This window comes from Giraffa tippelskirchi, chromosome Y (assembly GCF_054371585.1).
Source record: "Giraffa tippelskirchi isolate mGirTip1 chromosome Y, T2T-mGirTip1v1.2.pri, whole genome shotgun sequence".
Classification (NCBI taxonomy): Eukaryota; Metazoa; Chordata; class Mammalia; order Artiodactyla; family Giraffidae; genus Giraffa; species Giraffa tippelskirchi.
In genome coordinates, this window is record NC_137290.1 from 10,125,327 (window position 1) to 10,141,316 (window position 15,990).

At 44.7% G+C, this 15,990-nt stretch overlaps 1 protein-coding gene and 1 pseudogene across 2 annotated transcripts in view; one reads left to right on the plus strand and one right to left on the minus strand.

Moving 5' to 3' along the window:
- LOC145537685 (zinc finger imprinted 2-like) overlaps positions 1–15,990 on the plus strand; it is a 55,500-nt pseudogene that overhangs the window by 6,865 nt on the left and 32,645 nt on the right. The window contains exon 4 of the transcript XR_014076412.1: positions 795–921. The product of XR_014076412.1 is annotated as a zinc finger imprinted 2-like (transcript). The remainder of the gene's footprint in view (positions 1–794; positions 922–15,990) is intronic.
- On the minus strand, positions 11,016–14,977 carry LOC145537763 (testis-specific Y-encoded protein 3-like). Its single transcript, XM_081568575.1, has 6 exons — positions 13,868–14,977; positions 13,207–13,284; positions 12,942–13,053; positions 12,699–12,844; positions 12,493–12,579; positions 11,016–11,171 (listed from the first exon to the last, which is right to left on the minus strand). Exons 1-6 carry the CDS (start codon positions 14,381–14,383, stop codon positions 11,031–11,033), a joined length of 1,080 nt encoding a protein of 359 aa, XP_081424701.1. The 5' UTR covers positions 14,384–14,977; the 3' UTR covers positions 11,016–11,030.

The following is a 15,990-nucleotide window of genomic DNA, read 5'->3' on the forward strand; positions in this document are numbered from 1 at the left end:
GGGATTCTCCAGGCAAGTATACTGTAGTGGGTTGCCATTTCCTTCTCCAGGGGTCTTCCCGACCCAGGAATCAAACCCAAGTCCCCTGCATTGTAGCGAGATTCTTTACCAGCTGAGATATGAGGGAGCTATGGGGGAAGTTCTACTATAAATTACAATTATTTTTTAGTAGATAAATTACAATTTTTAGGTGGACTTTCAATATCAAACTCAAAAAATTAATGGAATGAATAAAGGTAGAAGTCTATAGTAGATCTGAAAAGCAGTATGAACCAATTGAACATAACTTCAGATTTATATAGTTTTCACACAACAAGAGAGGCCAAATTGTGTTCAAGTTCCCATGGACTATAAACTAGGAGACCCTGGAACATATCCTGGGACATAAAGTGCAAAAGTTTCATGGCCTGAAGGTATTGAAATCATATACAGTCTGTTCTCGTATCACTGTGGAATTATGTTAGAAGTTAATACCAAAAGATGTTGGAAAATAAGCCACATATTTTCAAGTGCAGTGTGACGTTTCCCAAGAGAGATCTTTGACTTAGCCATCGAAAGCCTCTATAAAGTTAGAAGACTGAAAGAAACAAGAGGGTGATTGCAGAGAAGAAAACATTTTAATGAGAAAGACTTAAAGGAAAGAAACCCTTGTAGGTCCCTGAAACCTTTGGATTAGAGTCTTTCTGCTTGTCTGAATGTGTGCTTCATGGTCAGTCCCCTCTTATCAGGCACCTTTCCCCCTCTTTGGGATAATTCCGGATTTCAATCATTTAGGAGTATATCTGGTATTTCAGGAATTGGTGACTTTCGAGGATGTGACTCTGGACTTCAGTCCAGAGGAATTACCCTACCTCAGTGCTTCTCAGAGGAAGCTCTACCGGGAGGTGATGCTGGAAAATTACAGGAACCTGGTCTCCCTCGGTAAGCTGTGATGACCAAAATTGTTTCCAGACACTGGCATATGTCCCTAGTGGCAGAATCTTTGGAAACAGGCTTTATTTTTCTTGTGTGTAAATTTGCACTTGCCTGTTATCTCAGAGCCTTTAGAAACCAGGCTGGGAGTTCCTGAGGGTACAGGACAGAATCCCCAAGTTATAAGTCTCCTTCTTCAACAGGGTACCAGTTCCCTAAACCTGACATTATCTCACAGCTGGAAGAGGAGTCACATGCTAGGGAGGAAGACGGGAGCGCAGTGACATGTCCCGGTGAGAACGGGATCTTGGGGAGAAAACCCTGCTCAGTGAGCAGGGGCTGGGAGCTGGTCCTCAGAGCCCACTCAGCTTAGGGAGAGGGCTGGTAGGTGCTTTCACTTTAGGGACTCGTGTGGCCACGCCACATCATGCTCACTCAGTACTTCTTTTGTCTCCTCTCTGAAGCTCATCTCTTCCTCTCCTGCTCAGCTCCAGGGAGGCCAGTTTTCCTATCCTCTAATGTTCAAGCCCCTGCATTCATTTGTGCCTTTCCCCTGACAGCTAGAAATCAGAGGTCTTTCCTCTGTCACTGAGACAAGCGAAAACCTTGGTGTGATACCACTGCTCTTTCCAGCCCTCAGGGAGTTGACTTTATAAAGCACACATCAGGTTCTTACCACTCCCAAAAGAAAATCCAGACTTCTAGCAAAACATTTAAATCCGTCCCAGTCTGGCCCAAAAGTCACATCCAGCTTCATCTCTCATAGATATTCCTAGTAGAACCCTATATTGCTGCTCCCCAGGACTGTGTAGTTTCATAGTCAGTGTCTGCTCAGAATAAGCTTGCCACCCATTTCACTGCTTGCTGAGCCCTAATGCCTTCCCCTGCCTGATCTTTTTCTGTTCCCAAATGAAATTCCCCAAACTCTCCTTTTGTACATTTATAGCCTGATTAGAGTCTCTATACAGACTTATGAACATCCAGGTGGATAACGCTTTGCTGAGAATCAGCATTTAGTAAATGTTGAATTGAATGGGTAAAACGAGAGATTGGGAGCCAAGAAAAGAGTTGAAATTCTCTTGCTTTGTTCTGAGTGAGAAGGTGTTGACCAGGGTACTCCAGTGTTTCCCCAATAGTCCTACAGAATTATAATAGGGGTTCTTTACCAGGAAAAAAAAAAAAAGGTGTTGCCTAACAAGATCAGTTCGAGAAATGCTACGTCTTACATTTCCCCTCTTTGAGATCTGAGATGCTGGTTAAGGGATCTGAAGAGGGCTACAAGAGTGAAAGCTGACTTGCATCGTACCCTATGTCCCGGATTGACCTGACAATAGAATCCCTTTATGGCCACAGTTATATTAGTTCCTCCAAACCGCAGTGATGTACCAAGCATGGTCTGGAAGTTGCAGCCAAACCCCAGTCCCCCCTCTTTCTCTGGTTTCCTTCTCATTCTCTTGTCGGTGCCTCTGGCATCTTTGTCAATGTTCAGTCCTCCTAGATGGTCTTTTCTATCAAGCATGGTCTGGAACTTGCAGCCAAAACCCAGTTCCCCCTCTTTCTCTGTCCATAAGTGCATGGATTTATCCCTGGGATTGCTATTCCGTTCCATGGATCTATGTGTCTCTCTCTGTGCCAGTCCCATACTGTCTTGATGACTGTTGCTTTGTAGTATAGCCTGAAGTCAGGCAGGTTGATTCCTCCTATTCCATTCTTCTTTCTCAAGATTGGCTCTTCGAGGATTTTTGTATTTCCATCCAAATTGTGAAATTATTTGTTCTAGTTGTCTGAAAAATACTGCTGGTAGCTTGATAGGAATTGCATTGAATCTATAGCATCCTTAGGGTAATGTGCTCGTTTTCACTATATTGATTGTTCTGATCCATGATCACGGTATATTTGTCCATCTATTTGTGTGTTTGAATTCTTTCATCAGTGCTTTATAGTTTTCTATATGTAGGTCTTTTGTCTCTTTAGGTAGATTGAGTTTTGTTTTTTGTTTTTGTTTTTTATTTTATTTTATTTATTTTTTAAATTTATCTATTTTAGTTGGGGGCTAATTACTTTACAGTATTGTAGTAGTTTTTGCCATACATTGACATGAATCAGCCATGGGTTTCCATGTGTTCCCCATCCTGAACCCCCCTCCCACCTGCCTCCCCATCCCATCCCTCTGGGTCATCCCGTTGCCCCAGTCCTGAGCATTTGTCTCATGCATCGAACATGGAATGGTGTTCTCTTTCACATATGATAATATACATGTTTCAATGCTATTCTCTCAGAACGTCCCACCCTCACCTTCTCCCTGGTTTAACAGGGAGTCCTTAGAGATCATAAATGGACTACTTTCATAAATTCAATATCTTTCAAGATTTTGAAATATCACCCATTGATGATGATTTGAGAGTATTGCAAAAAATAGTGGAAAAGCGCAGGCACCTGGGAATCATGTTTCATATGGGTCTATCTGAGCTCCACCTAGCTGTGTGACATAGGTGCACAACCTCACCTCTGTGCTTTATAGCCCTCATCTGTAAAATAAGGATAATAATGATCCCTATCTCATTAGACTATTGTGAACATTTTTCAAACAGTCCATTAAAACACAGAAGTGAGTAATACATAATAAATACTTGATTAATAGTAGTTATTATTACTGTTAATACTAAACAGGTAGATTGAGGTGTTTAAAGGCGTAAGCCACACTTCTTGCATGGCTCTGCAATAAAACATACTCTGCTTTAAACTCTAGTGTTTCGATATTGCTTGGCCCAAGGTTGTTGGGTACAGGGGTATTAGGTTACAGTAACACCTTATCTCTCAAGTCTATGGAGGTTAACAGACTCTCTTCAGAGAATGATTTCAAAACCACATACACTCATAAAAGTATGAGCAGTTTTTTCTTCTGTGTAAAGCAAGTTAACAGACACTGAGAGCTCTCCCAGTTACCAGGTGAATTTAGGACAAAGTGTGACAAAGGCTGTCATCAGGTCTTACTTGAGGACTACTTATTATTTTGGAAACTTTGTCATGAACTGATTTGCTAGGATATATAGACAGAGTATATCTTTTATCTTTACATCGTTTAGTAGTTTGCTTCTCATGTGTGTCACATTATGGTTTAATATGTGCATACATTTTCATATTATAAAATATAGGGAATTCCATTCTTGATTTGGAAAGTTTGTGGTGAGATATTCACAAGTGAAATGCAGAAAATTCCGTATTTCATTCAGGAAATCTACATGCGTGTATTCAGATGTGAAATACCGAGTTCCATGCTTCACGTAGAACACTTTTGCCCTCATGTCAAAATGTGATACAGACATGGAATTCTCTCTGTAGAGAGAGATTTATACGGAGATGCTAAGGCCAGCATCCTGCCAAGGGCCACGGCTCTCCATTGCCAGAGGAATTGAAGTCTGCCCATATATTGTACAGAGGCCCTTTCAAAGTGATTCTGTTCTCCAGTTTCTGGAGCCCATTATACAGAGTGAAGTAAGCCAGAAAGAAAAACACCAATACAGTATACTAGTGCATATATATGGAATTTGAAAGATGGTAATGATAACCCTATATGTGAGACAGAATAAGAGACACAGATGCATAGAACAGTCTTATGGACTCTGAGGGAGAAGGTGAGGGTGGGACGTTCTGGGACAATAGCATTGAAACATGTATATTATCATATGTGAAACAGAACACCATTCCATGTTCGATGCATGAGACAAATGCTCGGGGCTGGGGCAATGGGATGACCCAGAGGGATGGGATGGGGAGGGAGGTGGGAGGGGGGTTCAGGATGGGGAACACATGGAAACCCATGGCTGATTCATGTCAATGTATGGCAAAAACTACTACAATACTGTAAAGTAATTAGCCCCCAACTAAAATAAATAAATTTATTAAAAAAAAAAAGAACCAGAAAAAAAGAAAAGCTTTAGAATAAAGTTCAGGGATATTTAAAGGACCCATTATTTACAAATGCTTCCCAGTTTTAAAGATTTCATAATTTTATTAGGAGGATGGTTGCAACTCAAATCTGCTATGTTAATAGGAATGTTTAGAGATGAGAATTTAGTTTTAGATGTAAAAATGCTTCATGGCCTAACCTCATTTTATGCATTTAGTCTGCTCTGGCAATTGTTGAAGAACTTGGTGTAAGGATTTCTTTGTTAATATCCTTATCTCCTCTTAGAAAATGGAAGACAAATAATTTCTTATCGTGAGCGAGACTGAGATGATGTACCCAACTGGTTAAAACATTAAATCGTGCACTGTCTATTCAAGCAAGTGCAGCTGCCTCTGCCACATATAGTCTCTTTCTGAAGAGCTATGGTTAAAATTCAAGTGCTAAGTGCAGCTTGTCCCCTCCATCTGAGACTTCCATGAAAAAAACAAAAAGATTTTCCTAACCAGGCCTCCACAGAAACATGAACAGCCATGAAGGAGGCAAGGAAATCTATCTATTAAATCTATGAATGTATCAGAAAGCAGGAGCAGTGAATAACTTACATTTTCTACTGCAGAAGCATCAAACAAATACATCTTTAAAGTGTAGATTTCTCAAGAAAGTGAAATTTAGAAAAATCTGGCATTATTCAACAAGGGAAGCTCTTTTTATAACTTAGAAAAATTATTTTTTATAAACACAAAACACTGATTTGAACTATGGAGAATCTGGGTGGAACACATACTCAAATTACCTCTGCCACTCTGGTGTTACTTCTGTGTGTTGCCCTTCTGTGGTCAGGGATTAACTAAGATCTTCACTTGGCTGAGTCCTGCATTGTTTAGTCTGAGGACTTTGTTTTTAAAAAATGAATACTATTTTTATAGCTTTTTCTTGTAAGTCTAAAATTGTTAAAAATAAAGTTAAAAAATACCGAATTTTAAAATATATGGAGAAAGTACTACTTCTTGTATGCTTTTAGGTTTAAAAATTCAAAAATGATGTCAAATACTTCAAAACTCTTCCATCTAAAGTATAAAACAAAGGCATTTATAAAATTTTAAATATATTGGCCAGTTCTTAGAAGTTATGGAATGAAAGTCTATTTCATTTAACAGTAATTTGAATCTCAAAGACAAAATCATTTACTTAAAAATCTGGGTTGTCATGTAATGATGACATACATTTCATGGGAACTGTAATGGTTAGTTCTTAGAAATAAAACTTATACGGAGTGAACGTTCTCTTGCAAACAAGTAAGAATCACCAGCTAATATGTGCTTTATACATGTTTAAATCTGACCTGATGACAAATCATTAGGTACTAATACCTTTACCTGTTACTTCCATCACCCTAGCTTCTTCCATGAGCACAGAACATAAATTGTAAGGGAAATAAAATACCTCAGGAGTTTATCTCTAAATATTTACTTTCTAGGTAGTCTGCAGTATATCATGTCTCTCCTTATAAAAATGAATACAGTTAGGAATTAAGAACATAAGCTATACCTCAAAAAATTAACAAAAAACTGTATCACATTTAAAATTATCCAGCATAGCCATTGACTACTTTTTTTTTTCCTATTCAACTATATCCTGAGTAGAAAATGCATGGTGTTACCCACATGACCTTGGATAATGCCAGATGGTTCTGCAAAATTATTGTGTATTTAGTAAGTGTGTTTTAGAGTAAAACTGAAAGCCAAGATGATTATTTCATAGATTGTCCATTTAACAACATAATTGACCCTAAGTGTTCAACCATACTGAACTGCCTAGTTCCAGTGAACAGAAACACCCTCAGCGTCCAGGGCAATCCTTTAAAACATGAATGAATTGTTTCTCAGGAAAGCCAAGAGACCCAGTGAAACACTGTATGTACGGTGACTGAAGGAGCCACATTTCATCAACACTCTTCTGTGTCCTGTGTTTTATTTACAGCTAACAGTTCAGCTAGTGAATACACAGAATACTGTCCAAATATTACTCAGCTTCATTCACTATCGGTGGTAAAGTGATCTACAGAAAACAAAGACCACGTCTCTTTTCTATAGAGAGAAACAGAATCTCTCTCCCATTCTTGTTTTCTTATACATCTCTCCACAGAATCATACTCTATAATCATAATCTATTATTAAGAACAGCAGCCTAGCAAGGTCAACTTCGTTAAAATAAAGTTTAAAAACTTACGAGTCACTGGGGAAAAAAAAAAGTAAAAGTGGTTCTGTTCTCATCCAGCCTCCAGGTGAGAACACACCCCAGCCTACCCCATCAGCCCAGGCCTGTGGGACTGGGAAGGGCGAGAGGATCAACCCAAGACACCCTTTTAAGGAGTGATGTTTCAAACTGGCATACGCTGGATGTAGCAGGTGCTTATGCTACAGTGCCATCAGTCTCCCAAACCTTACAGAAAAGGGCAAGCTGTGCTCATGTGCCTGGACATGTTGAGGATAGAATGGTTCTGCACTTGAGAGAGACAGAAAACCCTTTGTAGCTGGGTGTCCTAGGGGCTGTGCATAGCCCCTCTTCTGTGCCTGGGGATCTGGCCCACTCTTATTTCTCTGCTCCTTCGCATCCTCCCTGACTGCCCCCAGGTGCTTTTTTCCTGCCTCTCCTTTCTGCTGAGGGATCCACGTTTACACTTACAAGCCTGTTTACACTTCCAGCTTGCTCTGTCGCTGAGATCCCTGGGCTTTTTTCCATGGCGTCAGTGCTTCTGCTGCCCTGTGATCTTTAAACCTTACACAAGCTCTTTCACGTTTTCAGTGTCCATTCTTCCACCCCCCAGCCAGACCAGTTCAGACAGCTCACACACACATTTGTGTCAGCGCATATGTGTGTGCATGCACACCCCCCCACACACACAAACAGTCCTGAAAAGAAACTTCACACATGCACAACTATTTGTTTACTTGTCCAGTATAATGGACTTTGGTAAGCACCCCTCTTTTTTGGCCCGGTTATTTTTTTTTTCCACTCACTAGTTGATCAACTCAGCGTCCTCTTCTACTTCTATGATACATCCTAGAAGGTGAATGGGATTTGCTCATGAGGGGGACTGACATGCAAAGAGGCTGGCAGGGTTGGAAGTCCTCACTGTGGACGGTTGAGTGACGTGTGCCTGTGTTCTCTACTCCCATCGCATCGGACTAGTTCACAGCACCAATCACGTTGGGAAGATACCATTCCCTGGGCTTTCCTTCCAGAAACAACAAAGAAATAGCAAGGGGCTTTGAACTTGAAATTGATCATGCACCCCCTTTCCCCGGGCTATAGAAGGTCACTGAGGACAAGAATTCTTTAACAACTTCCTATTCACAGAAAGGCAAGCCCCAACTCCTACTGCCTGGGTGATGCTTCACTTAAAATCATGAAGAAATACTGCATAGGTAATGTCAGTTTAACGATCAAAGCAAGAAGTGGTAAAAGTCAACGTCCTTCATTTCTGCAGCAGCGTTTATAGAACACTTAACAAGTCAACCCCAAATCTTTTCTGACAGATGAAAAATTTTCTGACAGATGCATTCCTGCAACATCTTTGCCCTTTGTGATCCTAATTAATATTCTCACTTCAACGAGTGATAATCTTGCCCCATGGGCATTTCTGTAAGTGTGTGGGTATTGTTGTTTCCAAACGTGGGTCACTGTTAAGTATTCCTGCGGTAAAGCATTTCTTGCTGTTCACAAATATCGCGTAACTCTTTTAAAAAGTCACTATTCAAGGTGTTGGAAGCATTTGATCCAGGAATGAAAGAAAGGGTCGAATTCACACACAGTCTAACAAAGACACACAAATTTAAAACAAAAAAGGGAATACAAGCAACACAATTCATGTATGTTGAATAGGGCCATGCAAGAACTGACGCAGCTACGGCAGCAGAGCTGTGCATAATGGCACAGGCATGGGTGCCACATCAAAGCAGACAGGAGGCATAGGCAGACCCACAGGAAGAAACATCAGCTCACCTTCATGGGCAAACACAACGGAGACACCCAATCTTCATTCTAAACAGAGGAAAACATGAACACATCCAGGGAACAGGAAACAAATGCAGATCAGGGTGATTGAGCCAGAATGCTCTTGAAATCATCAGTAATCCGCCAAGTTTCCCACGCATTGATATTCAGTGGAAGAAAACCTTACACAACACGTCCAAGCGCGCAGTCAAATCTAATAGCACCTAGACCTTAGGGCCCAAGTGAAAGCCCGAAAGACACTGGGACACAAGTCATGGCAAGTTTCCAGAGAATGACCATCAAGTCAACCACACACAGTTCAGTTTCACTAACCGATCCATGACTATCTCTGCAGTCTTCACTCCAGGACAGGTTAGAGCTAAAGCCATCCCTGGTACTGAAGCACTGGTACTGAAGGCAGGAAGTATTAGGCATTGGGGGACCCTGTCCTTAACTTGTCTTGTCTTTAAGTTCTTTGCAATGCCTTACTAAAACTTCTGAATGTGGATAAATACCACGCAGCCCCTAGAATGAGGCCAGTCTAAGGTCCCCCAAACCATGCACCAATATGCCATCCCACACCCACTGCAGAGTTATTACAGCGTAATTTCTCCTTTGCTTTGTTTTGAACTGGCGCTGAGAAAGACAGGTACCAGCCTGCCAGAGCCCCAAGGGTTCTTTGAAGTTTACAGAATAAGAAAGTAAGAAGACATGTTTCCGGTGTTTACTGGGCTGCTTGTACAGAAAGCACCCAGAGAAGGCCAAGCCTTGCCTTCTGGAACTGTAGATGCTCCTCTGCAGAAGGGGCAAAGCGAGGGTGCAGATATTCAAATGCAAAAGTTGGCCCTGAGCAGGAGATCTCGTTCAGTGCACCTTGAAGGGGACATCCATAAACCCATGAACGTTGACGTTCATCCTTTACCCTTTGCCCTCAAAAGAGATGCTGCTGTAGGGAGACAAGCTGTGGAGTGAGAACTCCATGTGGGACAGATCCATCACCCTCAGGCATGCCCACGTTGGAGCCATTGTATCTGGGGCAAGAGGACAACACGGGAGGACAAACGCTGAACTCTCCCTACTCCCTCTGTGCCAGTCTGTCCTTTGCCCGATCCAGAGGTGGACGTGATTCCGGAAAGCAGCCATCTACTTGGAAAGGGCCACCCTAAGTGCTGACCAGTCCCTCGGTGAGCTCCGTATGCCCCAGGTGTTCCCATTGGCCCTTGGCCCACAGAGTAGCGACAAAGCCCCAGAAGAAGGTCCCTTGTGGTTGAAAACAGTCTGTGCTGAGCCATTCAGCAAGGAAGGGACACTATTACCAGAGGGTTCATGAGAAAACGTTTATTTGTACACCTAGGCCTGATAGAGAGCCTTGGGCACAGAGCTTAAGCCTTCCTGAGAAAAGGGATATTAACCACCGAGCCATCATGGGACACAGAGTGCATGGCTGGGTAGGCTGGACCTTGCCTGTTTAACATCCCCACTCCCCTGACTTCTGCCCCTGCAGACTTTGTACCTAAACTGAGTTCCTGGGAAAAAAAGAACAGAGTTCACATGAGCTCAAACAGATATGATGGGATCTGTTTTTGTTTGTCTCTCTGTTTCCTGGCAATTGATCTTTTCCCCTGGTCACTTTTGCCAGAAACTAATATCCTTACTGCCTTCTCACCCCCTCACTTTCTCCCTAGGCCACAGCCCCTCTATATACCTTACGCCCCCATCCCCTAAGATGTTACCTGGAACCCTAGCTCTGGGAAGCTGACTTTGAGCAAAGCTGAACTGTGCAGTCATACACACAAGGAGGCTATGTGGTTCATAGTGAGCTGAATGTTAAGGCTTTTTCCTTGTCCTGTACTCTTCAAGTATCTGATGATATCCAACAGGGATGATACCTGGGGCACCACCTTCCAACAAAATTGCGTCCCACTATTTTGATCTCTGGCCCTTGTTCACCAGACCCTTTCCATGAACATCCACATCTCCCTTGAAAAACTGACAGACCCACAGTTAATGGCCCCTCCGCTTCCTCCCCAACCCCCACCCCACAGGAAGAACTGTGTCCCCTGACACAACCCCAACATATGACTTAACCCCCTCTACAACTCTCCATGGTCTGGTAATTCCCATGCGGTAAACTGAGAATCCTACACGGAGCTGAAGTATTTATCCTGAGGACCTGTCCAAACAATGCACAGACACATACAGTTGATGCTTTTTATTTATCCTTCGGAATTATTTCAGGTTTACTTGTGTCTCCCTCTCGATCCGTTTCACCAGCAGACCGCTCTGCGTTACTTTCCTGTCCGAGAGAACTAGCTGGCCATTGATCTTCATGTGAAGCACCTTCATAGGTTTCCTATTTTAGGTAAAGGGGGGCACTCCTTCATAAGTTTCTCAAGATCGGGGGGGTCCTTTCAAAACAGACACAGACACAGATATGTAAACCTATCCTCTCTGAACTACACTAAAGACAGCTTTAATCTTTCAAGTCAATTCCCAGGAGGGAGAGTCTGTGAACTTTTACATTTCCTCTCTAGGCACATACTAAAAACCACGTACCCCAGTCTTCACCGTAGAACTATTTACAAGAGCTAGGACATGGAAGCAACCTGTATGTCCATCGGCAGATGAAGGGATAAGGAAGTTGGGGTACATATACACAATGGGATGTTACTCAGCCCTAAAAAGGAATACATCGAACTCAATTCTTATGAGTTGGAATGAACATGGAGCCTATTATACAGAGTGAAGTTAAGTCAGAAAGAGAAAAAACAAATACTGCATGTTAACACAAATATACGGAGTTTAGGACCATGTAGGTGGTACTGAACATCCAACATGCAGGACAGCAAATAAGACACAGACATATAAAGAACAGACTTTGGGCTCAGTGGTAGAACGTGAGGCTGGGTTAATTTGAGAAAATAGCCCTGAAACCTTTACATTACCTTATGCAAAATAGATGACCAGCACAAATTTGATGCATGAAGCAAGGCAAACAAAGTCATGTTGTGGGACAACCAAGAAAGACAGGTAGGGGAGGGCGGTGGGTGGTGGGTTCAGCATTTGGGGGGACACGTGCACACACGTGTATACGAGTGATTCGTGTTGGCCAATGTATGGCGGAAACCGCCATGGTTTTGTAAAGTAATCATCCTCCAGTTGAAATAAGTAAGTTAAAAGACTATTCTCCAGAATCCTGCACAGTGGTCAGTATTCTCAGAATGAGGGTGGCAGGTGAAAAAGATGCAGAAGAAAATAAAAACAAGTGTGATGATCAAAACGGAATCAAATGATGGTCAGTGGGGAACAGCCTAGCAGAAAGGAGACTCACAGACCTTTGTGGAAAGGGGACTTCAATAGTAGGTGGGCCCCAACTTAAGAGAAGCCTGAGGGTACACTTGTTGGCCATGGAATGGCAGTTCAGAGATGTGCAGCTGAGTCAGATATAAATTGGAGTGAGTTTGCCCTGACCAGGCCACTTCATCTACCTCAAGCTTCTCTACTTAGAACCCATTTTTCACTACAGTTCTCTACTCCTGCTGTCTCTTGCTGATTCCCTCATTCCCTGGTGGTACTCTGCATTCCACGGAGTCTCACTTTCTCCACAAGTGAAATAAATGACCCAAGTTTCTGGAAAACATTTAATGCCAGTGCCCAGCCCCTGGGCTCCTCACCTCTCGTCCTCCCAGTACCTCTCGTGGGGGAGCCTTCCTCCTCATATAGTACCACACGGGATTGGGCCACAGATCCTTTATGATGATCTGCCAGGGCAATGAGCAAGGTCAGCACAGGGCTGGCCAGACCCTGAGCCCTCCCGTGCACCGCCAAGAACTCCAACATACATCACCAATTCTGGCCCAGTGGCCACGTGGGACCCTACCTCAGCAATCCGGTCAGATCCTGTGAAATTGTGGTCAAAGAACCAGTTGAAGAAGTTAACGCTGCTGTTGTGGTGCCTGCGGCTGTATGCCTTACGTTCAAATCCCTGGTTCCAGTGAATTGGGGTGGAATGAGATGCGCGGTATCCTGCAGGAAAAGGGAGTATGGGAGAAAGACCTAAGTCATTTTCCAATTCAACCTACACTTTTCTGCCCCCCACCCCATCCAAGGAGCTGCCTCTTACCGGTGACATTAATGAGATATTCCTTAACAATCACTTCATTCTGGAAATACCTATTCTTCCGGAAGAACAATGTGATCTTGCAGTGATGAGTGGGATGCCTGAGTTCCTCCACCTGCCAGGACAAAGTGTGGGGAGTGGGGTAGGGGTGGGTGGGTGTGAAACCTCTTTACAGAAGAGCTGTCCTTTCCTGTTTTCAGGGGTAAATCATGTCCTCTCCCCTCCCCAGTCACCATTCCTCCACAATTATCAGTGTCCCCTGCCTGACCTTCAAGTTGGTCATGAAGTGAAGCATGTCTTCATCTTGGTCAGCCATCATAGCTGACATCTGGGGATGGTTCATAAACTGCTGTAGGTCAAGGAGCCTCCAGATGCTAGAGGAAAAAAGTGCTGGAAGGACAAATCTAGCCTAAAGAGTAGAATGGCACTGCCTGACTTCAACTTGCTACGAGTTAACTCGTCACATTTCTGTTGACGCAGACTGTATGAAGGCATGACAAGCCCCAAGGCTGTGCCTATGAACGCACTACCATAAGAGGGTCTGTTCCTAACAGGAAAGGCCCTAAGCTCCATCTCAGCCTCCTAAAAGTTAGCTTACTTCTGGAAAACAAGCACTCCGAGGTACAAGCAGCATGAGCATTTGCACATCCCAACCTCATCCCCAAATTCACTCAGCTTTTCAGAGAAGACCTGGATCCCAGACAAGCCTTTTCTCTGAGGAATCCCTGGTGCTAATGACAATTCTGACTGGGACCTCTGCAAGTAAAGCCCAAGTAGCAATTTGTGCTAACTAGAACAGCAAGGACAGCCCACCTAATATCAGGAACAGATACATAGAACGGTAACCAATATCCACGATCTGTAAACCGCTTCTGCAATAGCCCAGGTTTAAAAAAAAAAAAAATCCACAAGCACCACACCAAGGATACAACTTTGACCCAGAAGCCACAAATTCCCTGGATGATGGCACTTCTGTGCTCTAGATGCAGCTTCCGCCTCTGGCAGTTCTTGTGTTTCAGGCGAGCGTGGGCCCTTTGGGCTTGCTTATTCACGGGTTCCAGCTCGGCTTGCAGGGCCTTGAGCGCCTCCAGTGCGGGCCGGTCACTCGGGGCTCCGGGGCTTATATATTCCTGGCCCTGCTTCTCCGAGGACACCTGCTCTTGCTCCTCGTAGGCCACCAGCTCCACCTCCTCCATGACGTCTAACGCCAGCAGCTGGAACTCCTGCCCGATTCCCGCCACCTCGCCCTCCTCCAGGGCCGCACCTTCCTCCGCCGCCTCCACCCAGAAGAGTGCGGCCTCCTCGCCTGCGGCCTGCATCGCCTCTGCCGCCCCCACCGGGCTGGTAGGCCCCAGGGTCCCTCCCTCCTGAAGACCCGGACTCACAACTAAGACCCCGGATCCCGGGGTGCTGCCGCCTTCCTCTGGCCCCGTCTCACTCTCCATGGTGTTCTGGCCGTAGCCCAGAGCCGCGAAGAAGCTGCACGTGAGGGCACAGCGGGCGGCCGGCACAGCCCGCCCACCGGCCGCAGTCTACGTGGCACAACCAACTGGCTACTTGCCCACAGCCAATGAGCAGGGAAAGGGAGACAGTCATGCGCAGAGCCGTGTGCCACCACGCACGCACAATATGGCGGCGGGAAGGGGCTGAACTCTACCCCCTGACCTCTAGACCTCATCACAGAACCAATCAAATGGAGTCGAAAGGGCTTGGCTCACGGGACACGCCCCTTGGAATTCTGGGCACTCTCTCAGCACGTGACCCAGGGGCCCAACTTGGCTCAGCGCACAGTGCGCCGGTCCAGGCAAGCCGTTTGCCTGACCAACAGTGCACATGTGCCAGCCCAGCGACTGGGCGAGCCAGGCCAGCTGGAGGCGAAGGCAAGGAACTTGAACCTGACGCCGCAACCATCCTCAAGCTTGAAATTGCCTCTGGGGCAGCGGGCGACTCCGTGTGCTCAGGGATCCACACAGGTGAGACGGGGTTCCTGGGTACCTCAGGGACACAGGTGCTCACCTTAGATCTGAACTGCAAGCCACGGGCAGGGTGTGGGAGGCGGGCTTACCGCTGACCTCACCGAAGTTCACCGCCTGCAGAGTCCATCCCTAAACTTGTGCCTTAGGCTTGAGCAGTGTCAGGAATGCAGTCATCCTCTCCTCAGAGGATGAAGCAGCGCACTTTCCTCAGCTCGCTGTTCGGGCCCCACAACGCAGCCCCAAGCCAAACCACCCTGGAGCCCCTGGCTTGCGGTCTGTCAGCTCTTGGCCTTTCCCCCGGCCCACGGCTTAGAGCAGGCACCCCGGTGGCTAAGGATGTGCTCCTGCGGATGCACTTCCCAGAGCAGCAGAGCTCCTCCTGGAAGTGTTTCAAGGGGACCAAAGTGCTCCTCCTGACCATTGCTTACTCCCTTCCTCTCGGCTGCATAGCTAACATGGGCACACTCACGTTAAGTGCCTGGATAGATGCAACACTCACACTCTGCCTCCTAGGATGTCTGGTGTTTCACACTGAGCACCTGTCTTAGGCCACACACACACACACACACACACAAACAGGTGCCACAAGCACACACGTGTACACACACACATTTGATGCACAGGGACACAAATGCAAACAGGTGTTTCAGAGACTGAAGAACCAGTGGTTCACATGAAATGCAGAGATTTCCTTATTTCTCATAGGAAAATGTTCGTTCTGATCATCAGATGTGAAATATAGAGAAGCCCAACTTTCATGAAGGAGAATTAATGCCTAGATTTTGGTGCAGGTAATATAGAGAACTCCATATTCCATGGTGGACAGTCATTGTTTTATATATGAGAAATACAAGGAATGAAGTATTTCACGAAGAAACAGTGGTGCCCAGAATTTCATTTATGAAATAGAGAGAATTCCAATTCCATGTTGGTTCCCCATATCTTAATTACATACTTCATGTCAGTAAAATTTCATTGAGATTTTCACATAGGAAATGTGTACAATTTCAGAGTTCTGATGCAAGAAAGGATGTGCTCAACTTTTCATATCTGAAATATGTAGAATTCCCCATTCA

Excerpts from the sequence above, each read along its gene's own strand:
- LOC145537763 (XM_081568575.1), bottom strand. The coding sequence starts at position 14,383 with ATGGAGAGTGAGACGGGGCCAGAGGAAGGCGGCAGCACCCCGGGATCC. Across the intron at positions 13,285-13,867 it reads GTGGCTTCTGGGTCAAAGTT|TTTATGAACCATCCCCAGAT; the intron begins GTATCCTTGGTG and ends GACCTACAGCAG. Across the intron at positions 12,580-12,698 it reads GATCTGACCGGATTGCTGAG|ATCATCATAAAGGATCTGTG; the intron begins GTAGGGTCCCAC and ends TTGCCCTGGCAG.